The sequence below is a fragment of the Pangasianodon hypophthalmus genome, chromosome 3 (assembly GCF_027358585.1).
Source record: "Pangasianodon hypophthalmus isolate fPanHyp1 chromosome 3, fPanHyp1.pri, whole genome shotgun sequence".
Classification (NCBI taxonomy): Eukaryota; Metazoa; Chordata; class Actinopteri; order Siluriformes; family Pangasiidae; genus Pangasianodon; species Pangasianodon hypophthalmus.
The window spans coordinates 27975775-27994980 of NC_069712.1; the positions used below are offsets into that span (position 1 = coordinate 27975775).

At 38.7% G+C, this 19206-nt stretch overlaps 1 protein-coding gene across 9 annotated transcripts in view; it reads right to left on the bottom strand.

Annotated features, from left to right (window-relative positions):
• Window positions 1-15835, bottom strand: part of mcph1 (microcephalin 1) — a 35880-nt gene extending 20045 nt beyond the window's left edge. For 2 of the 9 annotated variants that reach the window (XM_026939279.3, XM_026939285.3), the window contains exons 1-13: window positions 15282-15460; window positions 14335-14395; window positions 13247-13338; window positions 13044-13162; window positions 12045-12132; window positions 11762-11864; window positions 11249-11386; window positions 11022-11108; window positions 9819-10772; window positions 9262-9365; window positions 4015-4052; window positions 2935-3097; window positions 1989-2066 (exon numbers count right to left, since the gene is read on the bottom strand). In XM_026939279.3, the coding sequence (XP_026795080.3) occupies window positions 1989-2066; window positions 2935-3097; window positions 4015-4052; window positions 9262-9365; window positions 9819-10772; window positions 11022-11108; window positions 11249-11386; window positions 11762-11864; window positions 12045-12132; window positions 13044-13162; window positions 13247-13338; window positions 14335-14371 (2001 nt within the window). In that variant the 5' untranslated portion in view covers window positions 14372-14395; window positions 15282-15460. Of the gene's footprint in view, window positions 1-101; window positions 1848-1988; window positions 2067-2934; window positions 3098-4014; window positions 4053-9261; window positions 9366-9818; window positions 10773-11021; window positions 11109-11248; window positions 11387-11761; window positions 11865-12044; window positions 12133-13043; window positions 13163-13246; window positions 13339-14334; window positions 14396-14862; window positions 15082-15281; window positions 15462-15493; window positions 15774-15811 lie in introns of those variants that run through there. The other 7 variants (XM_053232462.1, XM_026939281.3, XM_034302636.2 and 4 more) reach the window with 7 other exon arrangements.
• Window positions 15836-19206: the final 3371 nt, after the last annotated feature.

Below are 19206 nucleotides of genomic sequence, written 5' to 3' on the forward strand. Positions count from 1 at the left end.
GCGCAATATATATGAAATGAAGCCATTCCTATTGGTGGAGAATCTCTATTGTAAATTCAATAATCCATATACATCCTGCAGCTATTAAACTGCAGATATTAAAAAAATATAAATGTAAAGTTTACATAAAAATAAATCAAGTAAATGATACTGCCATTGGTTGGGAAGATTTCATGCAACAAATAGCAATTATGGTGAATTCGAAGAAGCTTCCTAAAGTTTTCTGGGACAAGATTATTCAACAACACTTGAACAGAAAAAGCTACAGAGCCATAGCAAAGACCTTAAACACCCCTGGTTCGATGAAATGCAGGTGGAAGGTTCATGGAACCATAACAGATGCGCCACGCAAGACTTCACAGTGCTCTCTCAGATTAATGTTAAGGAAGGTAAGAGAGGAGCCTGCAGTCATTCGAAAAGACTTGCAGGATGACCTGAAAGCAGCAGGAACAAGAGTTTAGTCTGTTTTGGGGTTTTTTTCTGCACTTTAATAGCCATACACAGGCTTCTGAAAACAAGACCCCTCTGAGCTGGCAGATGGATTGGGATTGGGTAGTGATGTGCAACCGTGGCTCTGAAACACTCTTTCACACAGCACTGGTAACAACAGAGTTCACTATGCGGCACATTGTTCAATGGTAAATTGAAAGTGTACCAGAGCCACTGAATGATGAAAGCCGAAGGAAAAAAGGATCTAATCCAAATATGACCTCACTATGAAACATGGTGGCATGTGCATGCAGAGCTGCCAGTAAAACTGAATCAGTTTTTCACTGCCAACAGCAGGTTAAGACTGAAGGAATTACCCCCCCTTTGTGAATTGGTCAGACATGAACTGACAGTTTTATTTAAGATGCGGTGTATATGTCCAATCACTTACAGTACCCGAGGGAATAGGTGTAAAATGTTAACAATTCCCATATATTTCATAGAGTAAAGATATAGCGTATGTTCACTTGAATTTATATTCTGCGCTTTAAACCCCAAAGTCATTATTTCTTTTGAAAGCCACTCTGCTGGAAAATGGAGTCCAAACAATACAGTCTGTGCCACTATTAGAGAGATTTTGCAGCGCAGATGTCTCTTCATGGTTTAAGACTCTGACAGAAGAGCCTTTTGGCATAGCTCACAGAAACTAATGAAAGTGGAATCCAGAACACTAATATGTGTATCTTTCTTACAAAAGCCCATTTCAGGGCAGGCGAAAACAAACAGGAACCCTACTGCACCTATTTTCTAACCATTTACTTTCCTCCAAGCAGGATGCCTACTTTTCAGCCAAGTCTTCTTTGAAAACCATCAGCTTTTATTCACATTGCTTCATACATGACTCTTTTCAAGCTGTGCCAGGTAAAAACAACAATCAGTAACCTCTTTAGTTTTTAGGTTTTCATTGGCAAAGGATACAGTAAGTGCATTTCTAATGCTGTGCCATTGCATATTAGGCTAGTCTACATTCTTTGTAGAATTTTAAAAAAGATTTGAAAGATACATTTATGATGAAATACAGTATACTGCACTGTCTAGTATTGAAACAATTCGGCTAATATTTACTCATCAAAAGCAATTTTTTGGGGTACCGTGGCATGGTTGTTGGCCAGCTGGGCTGGTTTAGGTATTTCAGAAACTGCTGATCTCCTGGGATTTTCACACACAACAGTCTCTAGTTAAAACAAAAAACATTCAGCAAGAGGCAAACATCCCTCAGATAAGTGAGTTCAGAGCAGAATGGCCAGCCTTGTTCAAGCTGACAAGAAGGCTTTAGTAACTCAATCATTCTTTACAACCGGGATGAGCAGAAAAGCATCCCAGAATGCACACACGCGCCAAACCTTGAGGCAGATGGGCTACAACAGCAGAAGACCGCATCGGGTGTCAGACTATTGTATGTGAATATTGTATATGCAAGTAAATAAACCACACTTTACCTCTGTGATGAAATTCTATGTAATTAATTGGCATTTTAAATAAATTTTGATTCAGCTTACCGGTGCAGCAGGAAAGTGATCAGATAGTTCATACGGCTCCTCTGGAACCCATTGCCGGTGCTCCAGACACCATAAGATCTATGAGAAAATCCACAAAGAAGATCCATTTCAGAATTGGGCAGAAAGGCCTTGTTGATGAAAGAGGTGAATGGAGAATGGCCCGACTGCTTCGAGCTGATAGGAGGACAACTGTAACTTAAATAACCACTCTTTACGCCTGTGCTGAGCAGAAAAGCATCTCAGAATGCACAGAACTACAAACCTTGAGGCAAATGAGACAACAGCACAAGATTACATTGGGTACTACGCCTGTCTGACTTTCTAACAAAAATCATTCACATAAGTTTTTTTATCTATAGTATTTTTAGGTAAGATGTTTTCCTCTCAAAACCTTGCGTGGAAAACTATTGACTCTCCTAAACAATATATGTAAAATTAGATAAGTAAAATATGGAGGTTGAGGTTTTAGGGTGCTTTTACAACTAGTGAACCAGGGACTTTTGTGAACATTCATTGCGTCAAGAAATCTAAACACCTAGACAAGACAGTCCATAACATGGCTACCTCTGGCTGGAGGTTACTACTGAATTGAATTGAATCTGACTTGAAGAGGACAGTCCACATACACAAAGCTAAGAATGAAAAGAAGCTTGACATGTTCCATATAATAGAGAGAAGTACAAGATTCAGTGTTCCCAAGCTTTGTTAGACATTACAGGAAGAAGCTCTGAGCTGTTATTCTCTTCAGGGGAGGCTTCACTAAATATTAATTGTTTGAGGAAAATATGTTTGAGTAAAAGTGTTTAAGTAAATCTATACAGCACTCCCATAAGCTTTATTTTTATTCATTTCCATGCATTTCATTCTGAAATTGACTGTATAAACATGAATATAATGTAAAACACAGCTCCGGGGACACAAAGCATAGCAGACAAGCAGCACACACCCATTCAAAGGAGAGAATCCAGCATCCTCGTGCGATGCCCAGTAGAATGTTGAGGGTGCGTCGTGGACTTCCTGACACCACGTGCGTCGTGCTCTCACACACGGTGTCAACCACAGTGAAGCCACCCAGAGAATTCACCACCTGTATGACCGTCTGCTGTTTCCTAGCAAGACAGATCATGCTTGGTGTTAGTGTGGTAAAAGAATACAGTTGCTTGCTATTATACTTGAAGAGCCAGATTATTTTCCTACAATAGCACGTCTTGAAGCATTTCATTCCTCTTGTTCCACAGGAACCTGCCAATGACTGCAATATTTAATTTATCAATGACACGTCATGCTTTTTAACAGTGAGACAAGTCAGTTCCCAAGTTTGAGGGTCAGCTGATTTTACAAATCTCTTTTCGTTTGACTCTAATTATGAAGACAGATTTTGTGTGCTACAATTTTTAAATGTTACTGTAAGTCGGATTCGGATAAACCACATTTACTGAAGAGTGAATGTCCATGCCATTTTAGGCTTTAGTCATGACATGCTGCACTAACGTAGGTTTAAAAAAATAAATAAATAAATAAATTAAATTAAATTTCTCTGTCCATCAACCTCAGCTAGTTCCTCGAAAAACATCAATGGACTTTGACACAGTGGAACAACAGAAGTCAAGAAAACAAAAATGTGCCAAAACATTTACTGAATATGGTTTAGGAATAAAGAATAAACATTACAAAGTGCTGACCCTGGAGACTCCTCCCATAAATGTTAAATAAACATTACAGAAATGGTCACCATATTCATTGTTCATAATTTTTTCTTTGTTAAATAACTTTTTTTTTTTTTTTTTTTAGTTATTATTTTTCCAGATTAGATACTGGAAAGTATCCCTATGAGCTGTTGCTACAGAAATGTATTAGAGAAAGTGCATTAATATAAAACCATAATATGAATTGTAGACGGAACTACTGTCGAGCTGCTGTTGTAGGAAATTAATCCGCACTTTCTGATACAAGGTTTATTAATTAATCCAATTAACAAAGTTTAAAATATCATGTGATAGGTCGGTAGCTAGCTGAACATACTTACTCAGTTGGCATGCTAGTCATTACTAATGTTCTATTCTTCTGGAAAGGAAAAAACAAAACATTAAAATTAGTGCTATGTAAACGTCAACCAGTAATCACTTCAGAAAATGAAGGACCAAGAATTCTCCACATGGCTAATATAATAATGAGCTCTCTTTCTGATTAGGGATGTACTCGTAGGCAACATGGTAAACAATACAGCAGATCACACACTTGCATGAGAAACACATGCCGGATGTATCTGCGTATTTGGTGAGTGGAGAGGAAACACAAGTCCAAGGCCATGAAGAAGGGAAAAAGCAGTTAGCGTGTTGTTTAAGGGACGGCAGCGTGTCCCTCGGCTTCATCCGCCCCCTGTACTCTGGCCCCACAATGGCAGGTCCTCGGTGCGAGCACATGAGTGAGAGGCATGCGTACACACACACACCGCTTCCTCTCTGCTCCCACCACAGGAAGTTGGGGGTTCAGCTCCATCAGCACATAGAGAAGCCAAAACATTTCCATAATACATAACATGTTTATAGATATGGTTATTGACAACTGTGCAGCCAGGTGCGTAGACGTGCCTCCTAGTCGTGTACGTGCTTGAAGTTGAAGGAACTGCATGCAATACATGACTTTAGCAATCATTACTGCCATTCGATTAACATATTTTGAATTCTGTTAAATTATATAACAAACTAGCTTTTAATGTACAACTTTAATTTATGAGACAGGTACAAACCTGTGGCTCTGTGAAACAAATATCAACCAAAATTCTGCGTTAAACTGGGTCCGGGTTACAAAAGAAAGCTCTTTAATCAAGTCAGTGCCGTCAGAGCTGCAGCTATAACTCAATATCTTGAAAAGCTAAGCCTTTTTTTGTTGTTTTTGGCCCATTCTTCAGTCATCATTTGACCTAGAAAGACTTCTCTTACAAAAACACTGCGTGTTATTGAATGTTGGTATATTGTTCTACTTTTAGTGATGTGACTAAGCACTCCTTTCACTTCTGGGTCAGTGCCTATATGATGACCAGCATTCAGCAAGCGCTCTCACACTGATATAATCCTTTCTTTCTTCATGGATGCTGAGTCTAACAAGAATGCTTCAACAAACTATGCAAGAATTGCTGTTCAAAGATCACTTCTACCTACAATCATAATCTATTCCACTATTGCCACTGATGCTTGACAACAACACTGAAAAAAGAAGATGGGGTATTTATAGTTCCGTTTATCGTTGTAGAACGCGCTTGAGACAAGTTAGTTCCTGTTATCTCTTACATTATAGCAGATATAAACAGACCTTCCTTCACAAACCTCTTTTTTCCCCCTCAATCTTGAAGCTTTGTCGTTACCAAGAAAATTGGAGATCACATGACTGACCCGAAGACTCTCCCATGTCAGAAAATATAGGATTGTTACAAAGCGCTGACTTCAATAATTATACATTTTGTTTTGTTAAATAAAAACCTTTTTTTTTATTCAGCTTTGTTTATGGAGATCTTCCGCCATACAAGTGAATTTGTTGGTACTATAGAAATGATACCGTATTAGAACAAGCGTGTTAAACCTATCTTTTGCATTACAGCAGGCATTACTGTCAGAGACGTGTTGTTTTAATAATTAATTAACAGGAGATTTATCATGCTCTGTCAGGTCTTATCCTGTTTGTGCACTCTATTTACTCAAACAGCCAAAACGCACTTTCTTAAGTCAGGAAGAACGGCAGTGGACTTCAGTCATCGTTCATTAAGACTTTACGGGTTTCCTTTATATTGCCCTGCTGAAAACAAGTGCCTGTAGCTCTGGAGTGAAACCTAGAAAACAGTAATGATCACCTTAAAAACAATCCGAAACAAAAACATTCCTACTTTTTCCATAAGTACAGAATCGCTTTTAGGATGTTCGATTAGCATATTCCTTGACATGTTTTGTAACCGAAGGTACATCTCGCACCAGCATTACAATGCAAAAGAGCATGAACCCAAGCGTTGGTGTGAACTCCTTTAAAAGCGTGTTTCCAATACGCCCAAGCACAAATGAAGGAAATACTTTCGGGTATGACACAGCGAGCATGGTGGCCAGTTCATGCACTCTGATATGATTGAGGCCTCTATTCAAAGGGAAAGGGCACTCAAACTCCATATATACTCAAAGAGCAGCTACACACTATATAAAGCACTTTTTGACCTATCAAGCCAATTGTCTCATTTCAAGATTTCCCCTTAGTGCAACATACAATGATTTCATGCTTGGGCTTGGTGTCGTCTCTGATTTAATTTTACACTTCTTGCAGTTTTGACACTACAAGTCTTACTGCACTCGTCAGAGCTAGAGTTCAATTCCTCCACCAGTCTTATGAGTCACTGACTCAGCCATGAGATCATGTAATAACTGTCAGGATGAGCCCCATCACAAGCACCTGCACTGCAGCGTTCAGAGAATGGTCTAAAAATCCAACCACAAGTCTCTTTACCAAGAATAAAAAGGGAAGTGGTGCTGGAATTCAGTTTAATAATGATGCTAGAAACTAGCAAGACAGTCTTGAATATTTTGATTCGATCTGAACCCTTGTTCTCAAAACAATAGACTAGAAACAGCTGAAAGCAGTACTGTTACATTACTGCTACCTCAACACGGCCACTGCTTTTATAGTAATTTTTATTCCTGTATATAACTGAAACAGCAAATAGTCTCATCATAATACTTCTAAAAATGCTGTTTCTCAAACTGACATGAACAAATAGGCACAGCTTGGCAATTCAATTCAGTTTCATTTTATTTGTATAGCACTTTTAACAATAGACATCACAAAACCACTTTAGGGATCTAAATCTACATTTGGATTTCTGTAAAGTGCCTTACATAAGTATTCACGCCTTTAACCTTTCTACATTTCGTAGTGTTATAATAGAGAATTAACTGGAATTATATGTTATGAATCCACACAAACTATCCCACAGTATTGAGGTGAGTGGGGGGAAATCAGTATGGAGGGGGAGGGGAAAAAAAACAACAAAACAAAACAAAAAAAAAACACAAGTATGATAGAGACCAAGGAGATATCCATACAAGTCCGGGACAAGGTTTTGGAAAACTATCAGTTAGGTTATAAAAATATCCCAAACTTTGAACACCCTGTTGAGCACCATTACATCTATTATTTAACAAAATGGAAAGAATAAGGCACAACAATGACACTTCCTAGAGGAGGCTGTCCACCAAAAGTCAGTGACTGGGTAAAGAGGGCAAGCAACAAAGAGATCAGGGTTACCCTTGGCAAAGCTGGAGAGATCCACAGGTCAGGTGGGAGGACCTGTACACAGGACAACCATAGCCCTAACACTTCACAAACTTGGGCTTTATGAAAGAGTGGTAAGAAGATTAATAAATATATGAGTTTGCCAAAAGGCATGTTGGAGACTCAGCAAATATGCAGAAAAGGATTTCTGGTCTGAAGAGACCAAACTTGAATTTTCTGGCCTAGTCCAAAGCGCTATGTTTGGCAGAAGCTCAATACCATGAGAACACCATGCCTAGAGTGAAGCGTGGAGGTGGTAGCATCATCATCATATTGCAGGATTGCTTTTCCTCAGCATGAACTGGGGGATTAGGAAACTGGCCAGTGTTGAAGGATGAAAAAGGATGAAGCCAAATACAAGACAATCCTATAAGAAAACCTGGTCCAAGACACTTGAGACTGGGGCGGAAGTTTCAACACCTTCAATGACCATAAACATACTGCTAGAATTATACTGGAGTGCTTCAAAACCAAGAACCTGAACGTATTAGAATTGCTCAACACACACCTCAATCTAATTGAGAATTTGTGGCAAGGCTTGAAAGCGGCCGTTCACAAATGGTCTTCATCCAATCCGACAGAGCTTGAGCAATTTTGCCAAGAAGAATGGGCAAAAATATTAGGATATCCACATATGCAAACCTGAAGGAAATATCTCAGAAGCTCAGTTATGGGGATAATAATTATGTAACTAACAAATGGTTAACCTGCCAGTTCATTTCACTTCCTTGCTGTAACACTACAAAATGTTGAAAGGTACAAAGACATTATTAGTAATCCTTAAAATACAAGAGTGCATCATGTTCCATGATCGGTTAACCAGGGGAATGGGGTGAGCATGATATTTTTTTAAGATTTAATCCTAGTGTACCTGATTTTCTTGGAAAGGATGAAAGTAAAGGCATTTCTATGCTTTTACCGATTGCTAATAACCTTCTTCTGGACGTACCCTGCAAGATTTGATGTAAGTGAACGAGCCTTGTGCGTCATCTCTAATAAACCTTTTGCAAGCTCGACTGTCCCAGAAGAGAGGTTTCATTCTCTGAAGAACAGATTTCAACCCTTGCATCACTTATCATACCCGACATCAGGCTCCGGCATGAGGTCTCCTAGTCCTTCTCTTTGATCTCTGCTGATACAAGCCAACAAAATACCTGCTAGCGTACTCCATTTAACACTAGTCTTCTAGAGGTGACGTCAAGCGGCCACGTCTCAAAACCCCTGCACAATGGAACTCCCTGGAACAATCAAGCTCCTCAGCTGCTTATGACTTGATTGAATGTGCTCTCCGATACAGGTCACATATAAGTAAAATCAAATAAAGATCTCGGAGAGATGAAAGCCCCTTGTGCCACTCGGCAAACAAGAGAGAGTTTCGTCAAGGCTGAAGGAGCGCGAAAGGAGGACTCGACCAGGTGCAACGTCTCCGAAGCTAAGACAACACACACAGGAAGTCAAGAAGGCTACAAAAGAGCAAGGCAAAACAATGACTTCTTCAAAGCCAATTAGTACGCTCCATTTCTGAACCATGCTGCAATGCTCCATAGAGACAGCGGGGCAGAGTTTTCAAAAGCATTCTCAAGTTATAGACATGAGGAACCCGTATTCCAACTTACGCTTTAGTTGAAAATGTGCATAAATAAATATCTATATACACTTTTGGGTGTTGGTCAGGAGACAGGAGGTAAGAAAATACATGTTCACAATCTCTGATTTCACATGATTACATTCACAAACAAATGGAACTCTGCCAAAGTGTAACCTCCCTCCCTGCCTGTTTCAGATAAACTACCCTTTTAGTTGGCCATTGCATAGATAAGCCATGTCAAACAATTTGTGAACAATCCTGCACATGCATGAATGAAAAGATGAATGAATAGATGAATGAATAAATGGGAAACTACACTACAGTACAGATTTGATTTTTTTTTTTAAGAAAATGGTGGAGCTCAAATTACTTTACCTTCATGTACTTATCCATTTTCACAATCCGTTTTTTGTTCATCTCGCTACACAATTCAGTACATCTGTCAGTGAGCCCATCTGAAGTGCTTTTACTGTGTGTGCCTACAAATGAAAATATGCAAAACAACAACAAAAAACTCTTTAGAGTAGAGCAGCACACCACAGGTGCATCTGTGCAGTTGAGTGCTTTCAAAAAGCACTCTCAAACATTGCCTTAGGCTTCCACAATCATATAGAACACGCAAGAGTCATTAAATGTTTTATTAGAAACTAGTAATTAAGCTAAACAGTGTACACAAGTGCTAATCAGTGTGCACGAAAGTGCAATTTTTTTTGCTTCACATTGTCAAAAAAAAAAAAAAAACCTCTAAAAGCTAGGAACACAAACTGTCAGATTTGATCAATAAGGTATGTAGGATACTGACAAGTCACTCATGATTTTAAATTATGTTTGTAAGTTGATAATACTATGGTCCTGTCATACATTCATAAATGATGAGTTTTGTTCTTAACTGTAAGTTCAGGGATGTTTGGATAGCTTTCTATCATCCTTACTTTCTGAAAGAGTAACCGAGTTCTGCTTGGTTGTCCTCCGCTGTTTCTTTGAAGCAGGCTCTTGCTCGGGCTTCTCAAATTCGGACTCCTTAGGAACTGGGAGAGATGCACCCATACATGCAGCCAACAGCTCTTCCTCTGGTGGGCCTGATGCCTCCATTATAGCTCTATCGTTTAAGATTTTAGATTTTCTGTTTCTGCTGCAGTTTTCCCGTGAATGGCTCTTGCGTCTAGCTCTGTTCAGAGGCTGTAGGTCAAAAGATGGTAAACGCTCTGCTTCAGAAGCCGAATGCAGTACCAGGACCTTCCGCTTTGGTGCGTCGTTGGCTGAAGTGAAGTAGTCCTCAAACACACTGTCATCATTGTTGTTATCGTTATGAGGGTCAAATTGGTCACCAGAACCAGACATGTCTGCTGGCTTTTTTTTATTAAGTGCCTTCTGAATCTTCAGGTCATTGCTTTTAGGTGAACAAGCAAGTTTCAGCAAATGTGTTCTGTCACAATCACCCGAGTCACTGTTGGTCTTTATTTCTTTTGTGCTTTCTGGAAGTTGGCTTGGTCCAGTTTCCATACTGCTTAAAGAGGACCTGATTTGGGATCTTTTCTTATTGCCTAATGACTGTCTAGGTTTTTCTGTTGCTCCAGCTTTAGGCTCAGATAAAAGAGGTGAATCTGATTTTTTTGATGATACTGTATGCACATAATCTAAAGAAGACTGTTTCTGTTTCTTCACTCTAGAACAGGATTTGCTTCGCCTTTTATTTTGTGGTGATGGGACGACTTCTTTAACACCTGAAGAGCTGAACCTCACACCCACATCTAAGTCAGGAGGTGACTTCTCAACATGTCTATTAGCTGTCTTCTTAGACGATATTTTTTTGTGGCGTTCTTTCAATCCTGTCTCACTGCTGGAGCTGGTGAGTGACAAACAATTCGAAGCCTCTTCTTCTTCCTCTGTATGAAATCAAAATAAATCAAATCAAATCTTAATGGTCACACACACACACACAACTACACACTGTACGACATGCAGTGAAATGCCTTTTACAACTTTCCGGTGACATAATACAGAAATTACATAAAACAGAATTTACTTACATAGAAACAGAAAAAAGAAAAATATAAAAAAATATAAAAATAATATATAAAGCATATATGATTACTGCTCTCACACAGTAGCAACACAGAGAAATATGGTCTCACCCAGTAGCAGTTTGTTTAAGTCTGTGGGTGTGTCCCCAAGAGATGGCCTTATAGAGTCATCCGTTGGTGAGCCCTGTATTTGAGAAGCTGATAAAAAGAAAAGCTGTATGAAAATTCTCTACTCTCAAAAACACTGAACATGAGGGGAAAAAATACATCAAAAGCTTCAGCCACAGCATAACACACTTCTGAAGGCATGTGAAAGGAAAAAAAACGTGTAGACATACCAGTAGGAGAGAGATTCTCCCGCTGTGCTCTCATTTCCCTCAGCCGCTGAGCCATGGTGTCAGCCCTTCTAGAAGAGGGACTGTACACTATCCCGTTCTCCTCATCAATAATGAATGGAGATGTGTCTGTATCTGTAACTGTACAAGCATACATGTCATGTCAAGTCCTATTGAGGCAGGCCTGCCAACCCCGAAGAGGAATAACGTCTAGTCAAACTGTTTGAATGCGTCTGTGCTGACTGACGAACGACCTTAAAGATTTGGGGCCATTTTCCAGCTTCTGCTGCTTTCACACTTAAAGAGCACTGGTCAAAAGACTACTAATATGAGATTAGGGAAAGGGGCGGGGCTTCCACGGGGTGTCAGAGTTCAAAATGCCCGCACAACTGTCAATCATTCCAGACTCGTACGCCGGTGTTAAAATGCGGAGTGCCGTAAAACATAAAATACTTAAAGGTGGACAGGTTTGTGGGTGGGAGAAAAGACACTAAGGAAAAATGTTTCTTTTCTTACCTACGGGAGAAGAGCGGACTAGTTCCTCCATCATTTTGTCCAGCTTTCTCTTCAAGCGCTGAGGGGTGCTTAGAGGAATGTCCCTGGGTTGCATGCATCGGTGCTAAGAAAAGAAAAGGAAAGAAAACAAGAACATCTAATTGACATCTAGACATATATTATGTTCAACTGGAAAATAACAATAATTCCTTGTCTACATGTCGGCACCTGTTCGTACCCAATCTGCTGTACAGTAAAAATATGCCAAAACAGACAGAGGAAATGGCTAGACCAATCAGCTTACTGTTCTCTTTTTCAAGTGACTAAGCTGTGACTCCTCGTTGTGAGCAGGGTAAAGGTCTTCATCGGCGTGTTCGCCGTTTTCTTTGCACCTGCACAGAACAGACAGACAACATTGTGGCCTTTAATGGCAAGAATGTCTGATTGTCAATGTCAACACTGAACAGCTGCCCTTTTTTTTTTTTTTTTTTAAATACATGGTAATATGGTGCGAGTGTGCGCACATACAGTCAGATTACGTATACAGGCACATTATGTATATTATTTTCTATTGCAATTACTGTAGGGTTCAGACACTGGACTTATGTAGGAGCACTGAGGAAGCATATGCCCCTAATTTATAGGACTTATAGGAAAGAAAGTTCTATAAAGAAGCATTGCTTAGTTATTACTGTTGACTACTAATTTTATGGCAAATGTAACTGGTAAATACAAGTTATTTAAGATAACTATAGGATATGTATGGTTTTGAATATTCAGCATGGGTTACAGGTACTTTGCGGGCATTCAGTACTTAATCTGTATATTGGCCAATTTGATACCAATCCATATTAACTATAAACAAATGTCTAAGCTGTAATCTGAAATATTTTCACATACACATTTGCTAGTCACTGCAGCAGATCTGGCAGTGTGTCTACAGTGATGTATCTTCAGTTGTTCTATTCTTACTGTTATTTTAAATTAGATTCTAGTAGATACAGAGGTTTACACAGTAGTAAAATGATTATTCGAGACAGGTAAGCTGGTTTCATAATAATCATTTTTGTCCAAATGTACATTTATAAATCACATCGCACTGCCTTGCCCACGTTTCCAGCACTCAAACTGTTGGCATTGCAGATATATTTGTATTTACATCATACTTCCACTGGCTTAGGTACGACCTGATTCTGAAAGCCAGTACAGATATATTTGTATTTACATCATACTTCCACTGGCTTAGGTATGACCTGATTCTGAGAGCCAGTACAGATGACAGCTTGTCAGTTTTTAAGCTTACCTGGCCACCCAGTGGACAGACACGAGCTTCACACCCATTTTCTTCGCTTTATTCCATGTGGCTTGATGACCGTGTTTAAACACTACATGGGTGACTTGTTTGTTGAATGTTTTACACACCTGGAATTGTGTGACAAAATCATATCAATTAACAACTTAACATGTATGAAAACATGTACAAAAACATTCAGCAGGTTCCCTCACTTGAGCACCCATATCCCGCAGCTGCTGAATAAAGGGATCGGAGTAATTCTCTGTCTTACTCGCAGACCACACGTCCACATACGCCACAACATCTGTATGATGGAAGAGGAAACAAAAAACACAAAACAGAACATAAAAACAGATAAAAGCATGAACTAACAAAAACTCCTCCCTTGACATCTAAAAAGACTCATTTTTCAACAAATTGCACTGTTGAAATAACAGGGGAAAAAACATTTGAAAATTGAAACTACTTAAACATTAAAATTTACGTCTAAATATAAGTCTACTGAAAGGGGTACAAAAAAGGGGTATGAAAAATACATTTTAGCAAACCTTATTTCGAGTATGCATTTATTAAATAATTTTGTAAAATAAAAAAACGAATGTTCATTAATTCATTTTAGTAAGCATTTTGTCCTGGTCAGTGCCTCAGTAGAATCTGAATACAACCACATAGTGTAGAGTTTCTGCCATCATCTGTCCTGTTTCAATTAATGGAAGAATTTAGGCTAATTAATATTTGCATACTAAATCATTTAAGCAATTAAATTTTCAATACAATTTCCTGAAAGGAAAACTCCACCCGGAATGACTTGCTGCACAAGATTTATTCTATGATTAAAATTTGAGTTGAGCTGAGTTGAGCTCTCTCCCCACATATGTAAGCTCTGCTCAAACTTAAGTTCTAAAGTTCAGAACACAGTAATTTTTTTAAATCATAGACATCATGTTTTTTGTATAAGCTGACCTGGACAGCATGTTATTGCACACTATACAGAATTTGGCTGAGATTTCAGCGGGATCTTCTTGCACAGTATCATAAGTAGTAAATCTTAAAAGACTGCTGAAATTGCACCTGGCTTTAGATGGGACGAAACTGGAGGTGAGGCGACAACACCACTCACCATTTAACATCATCTCCACAGATGTGAAGTTGTAAGCATATACCCAGTCTTGAATTTTTGCTTATCATACTTACCATGACTTTTTAAATACTGCCCAAAACGCAGCAATATTTAAAGTGTGCCTTATCCATGTGAGCTGCTACAGCAATAGCAAATATGCTTTCTACAGAAAATATGTACCTTTGAGTACAGCCGCAGGAACTTTTTTTGATGTCATGGTTGAATTGGGGAGTCTTCAACCCTGCCACAAGAAACACTAAAATCAACCAGGAAACCATCTTGTCCATATATATACAGTATATACAGTATATATATTAGATAGAGAGAGAGAGAGAGAGAGAGAGAGAGAGAGAGAGTGAAGCTTTCTTTTAAGAGCAGTTTATATGATATTTAAGGAAGGAGTCTCCAGTGTGACAGTCAGTAAGTTTTCCACCACAGGAAAGTCTTCACGGTTTTGTAAGCTGCATTTTTAGTCTTCTTAACTTCAAGAGAGAGAGAAAAGACAGTCTGCTGAGGGAACTCTGTTTATATCTGTTTAAATGCGTGAACTAACTTGCCTTGTTTAACTGTAAATGGATAAAAAGCCTGACATGTCACTGAGTAATTCGCAGTTTGACAAATTTCTGTAGTATAACAGTGGTAACAGTAACTGTTCTGCTGTGGATTATTTTCCTATAACAGCATGCCATGTGGTGTGTTATTCCTTACTTGTGCTGTTGAATTCTTGAATCGCAGATCAGAAGGTGTTGATTATTAGATGTTAATATGCTTATTCTTAGACATGGTTAGGAAAACAATCCAGTTCAGTGTTTTCACAGCTGCATCACTGCAATCAGTGGTGGATTGTTTTCCTATAACAGCATGCCATGCAGAGTGTTATTCCTCACTTTAAACGCCTGCATGTTTGGTCATTGAATGCAGCTTCGTCTAAACAAGATTTTTACATATTTAACCAGAATTAGGACTGCATGCTAAGTAAACGAACATTTTCAGTACCACGTTGGTGCTAGTTCTGTGTCTGCTAAATAAGATGGCTAAAACCCAGTTCTTACTATATGTTTCTATGGATTATTAAAGAAACCGACATTCAAAACAAATTCACTACTACATTAGTTCTCCTAACTTACCTTAAAAATAGCGTGCTCGCTTCAGAGAGATAACTCTACTATGTAAATCGACACGGGCTGCTCAGTGAAGGAGCCATGATTAGCCGCTAAGCTACATGGAACTGTTAGTCTTTCTCTAATAGCACTCTTAAGCACATTTTCGCGGTTGCTTTTGGACCTCTTCTTCTTCATGGAGGTTCAGTAGCGACCCTAGGCTGATTACTACCACCTACCGGATTTGTTTGGATGTGTGGCGGTAATAGGAGGTAGTGAAGCTGTGAAGGCTGTGAAGTGAAAGTGGCTAACGACAAAAATCTTTCGAAATATACTATAAAGGATTACTTCCTCCATTTGTTTATTTGTACACATGCGTCTGGATTAGCTTCTTCCTCTTGTTAAGGATTCACTCAGAAACATTGTTGTTGTGCTTACAGAAAGATTCAAACCAAATCTTCCTACACAGAACCATTAAGCTACAAGTTTCCAGTCCTGGTCTATGGTTCTCAGGTTTTGTTCAGCAGGTTTGCAGTGTTATCAGTGCTCTAACTCACCCACTTCAACTGAGTAAGAGCTGTTCATTAGCTGATTAAGCTGAGTCAGGTGTGCTGAGAGCAGAGAAAACATTAACACTAGCACTAACACTAATCCAGAAACAAGGTTAGCAACCTGCGCTATACCATGTTACACTACCACATTAAGAAGGTAAGAAAGGTTTAGACTTAAATTTACCCCTTTAAACAAAGGCTACGTGGAAGAATCTAGCAGCTTTTAAGGTTAATAATCTTTTGTCAAACAGCAAATATGAAAACTATCGTTTATTCAGCATTGCTAGAGTTAACTCAAACAAGCCGGCAGTGGAAAAAGGGCTGATAGGCTTCATTCCTTACTGGTACAAGTAACCTGGAAGATATGTAGAACATGACTTTAAACAAACAAACAACAACAATGTGTTAAGCTGTGGCTTTAGCAAAAAAGTGTATTAAGGTGCTAAGAAAAGCTGTTTGGAATGCTTGTTTGTGTATTTTATAGACATTTGACTGTTGTGTCTGTGGTGCATTTCGAGGTGCGAGGTGAAGAAGAAACATGGCCGCCTCCAAAAATCATGTCTTTTGTTTGCTCTGTCAGAGCACATAAACTCATAAAAAGCTACTTTAACCGCACTTTTACAGTTACACCCTGAGTGGCTCTTGGTCCTGTTCTACTATAGTGAACTTCAAACATTCATGCAACATTTTGGACTGAAATTACAGCACAGCAACAACACACAATAGCAAGCATTTTTAGCAACAAGCTAGCCGGTTAACATTATGATTACCTTCTCAAAACAGTGATTAATATGGTCAGTGTTATAGTTTTAACCAAGTACTGTGTCTATATATTAACTGATCTAAAGCAAAACTGTTATAAACTAATTTAATAGTAGAGAAGGGGGACTTCATAATGTGTGAAGTTCACATGATGATTTTGATGTTACTCTGTAAACAGGGAAGAAACTGGTGGTTCAGGAGACTACCCCGAGTTGAAATTGCAAGGTGAGGGGGTGGTTTCCATGTTTTTTACTGATTGTAGGTGGGGAATTACAAGTTGCAACTTCACCTCTAACACGGCTTTCCACTGTAGATCCTGGGGGCATGGCATCGTTAACATGGGCGGGAACCATTTACATGTTGAAACCACCTACCTGTTAGAGACCTAATCTTGAAGGGGAAAAAAAAGACTAATCTTACTTTATGCACCTTTACATTTTCTGACGGTGGTGTTTTTTTTTTTTTTTTTTTTTTTTTTTTTTTTTGTTTTTTTTGGAGACATTGATTAATTAGTACAATATGGTGATTGTCCTGAACGAGTGTTTTTTTTGTTTGTTTGGTTTTTTTTTTTTGACCTAATAAGTTGCATTTGATTGAAAATTTAAGTCCTACAAACAATCATTGTAACCCACAGATGAACTTGGAATTGATCTATATAGGGTCATGGTCAAATGTCTGAAATTGTTTTTCTTCAATATCTTCCTTCTTGGTTGAAGTATATTTTAAGGGTTTTTTTTATGTCTGGCAACAGTACCTCTGTTTGGGTTAGGTTCCATGAGAGCAGTTGTGGTTGGTAACCTAGAACACACTGGCAAGGTATTAAACCAGGAGATAAGTGACACAATAAGTTCTGGGTACAGTCTGCCCGTGGGATGAACCGAGCCAATCAGCCTGGCGAACATGACAGTGGCTCAGAAAACTCCCCAGCTCTTGATTGGCTCTTTCTAACTGCCCATTGGACTGTGGATGATGTCCTGAATTCAGACTCCCCACCCCAGTTTCTCCATGAAACTGTGCCACACTCTAATATTGAATTAAGATCTGTAGTGTGTGACAATGTCCTCCAAAATTCCACAGTGTTGCTCAAATAACAGTTCTGTTTCATCTGTCCTAACTGCCAGGAGCAGTGAACATCACTGCACAAGACTATATGAGTAGAGACAGCCCACTGCTTAAATTTTGAATGGGGCAGCATGTAATGCTCAACGAGGCCTGCCCCTGAATACTTTCTTGTTTGTATGCGTAAGCATGTTGAGCCCTTCAAGAAAGTCACAAGGGGAGTGTATGATGTAGTATTAGAAGTAATTACTGTCAAATGGCCATCGTATCCCTTTCTTCTTCTTGCCTCATAAAAAGCTGTGACTTGTTCTGTTGCTCAGTATGGCTTTCACCTCTGTCATTTCCCAGATGCATCTTTCCCTTGGTGCTCTGAGCCACTTTGGAGTGACTTGCGAATGCAAGTGTGGTTGAGTGGATATCTTGCCATACTGTGCCAGAGCATGCAACATGGTGGCTGTATAACATAAGTTCTGGGCCTGTCAGATCCTTACACTGATACAGGACACACTTAGTATATATCCATTAGTATATAGATGATTGTGTGGCCAAGACATTCAGAAAACATACCACACTGAAAAGCAAAACCTTCACTGCGTTGCTCTCACATCACTTGATCGCTTTAATGAAAAATAATCAATAGGGAATTAAGTTAAGAATTAAGGGAATTATATTGAATAAATATAGATCCCTGTTCCATTGCATTTGACTTTCATAAGTGTGTTGAAGTTGTGCCACACAGAAATGCAATGCTTTGGGACGTGGCTGTAATCAGCAAAGCGGGGAAAGTGTCATAAAAAATAAAGACCTTTATAGGCTCATTGTTTGTTCATTGAACCCTTAATCATCAATCTTCTTAGAATTACTACTAAAACATGATAAATTTCTTTTTAATATGACTAAAAATACTTAGAGCTCACAGCAGGACACAGGAGTTTATGCAATTCACTGAGCTGGTCTGACTTACTATTACAACAATACCACCAATATCTTGTATTTTTATTAATAGTGGTTACATGTCAGCTTAATCTTCAGAAATACAACAGGCAGAATATTAGATTAATTAAATAACTGTAATGTGTATGGTGGATGACTTGGAACATTATTGATGATTTAATTATTTTACGGTATATATGTTAAGGGCTGGATACTGTGTCCTATACCAGTAGAGGTCTCTGTTGCACTGCAAGTCTCCTAAGAGGTGTTGCTTTGTTTACAGTGATAGAGCTGGAGTAATTTTGAGTGTTTAGCTCAAATTCATACAGATTTAGAAATTTTTGTATGGGTTTAAAATGTCATTTAAAAAAAAAAAAAAACAGAACATGGGTATAACAAACTTTTTTTTTTTTTTTTTTTTAAATTAGAAACACTGTGATTCATGCACGTGTCTCAGACAGATCTAATGAATGGATCTTTTTTGTAGCACGTGTATGTGTATTGGAGGATATTAAGCTTTGCAAAGAAAAACATGGGGACATTCATAAAGACACTTAGTATACTTTTTTTGATGGTCACCTAATGAATACATGTCTGCAACCCACCAGATAAATATATTTTTTAAAAAAACCCACAACGTCCACTAG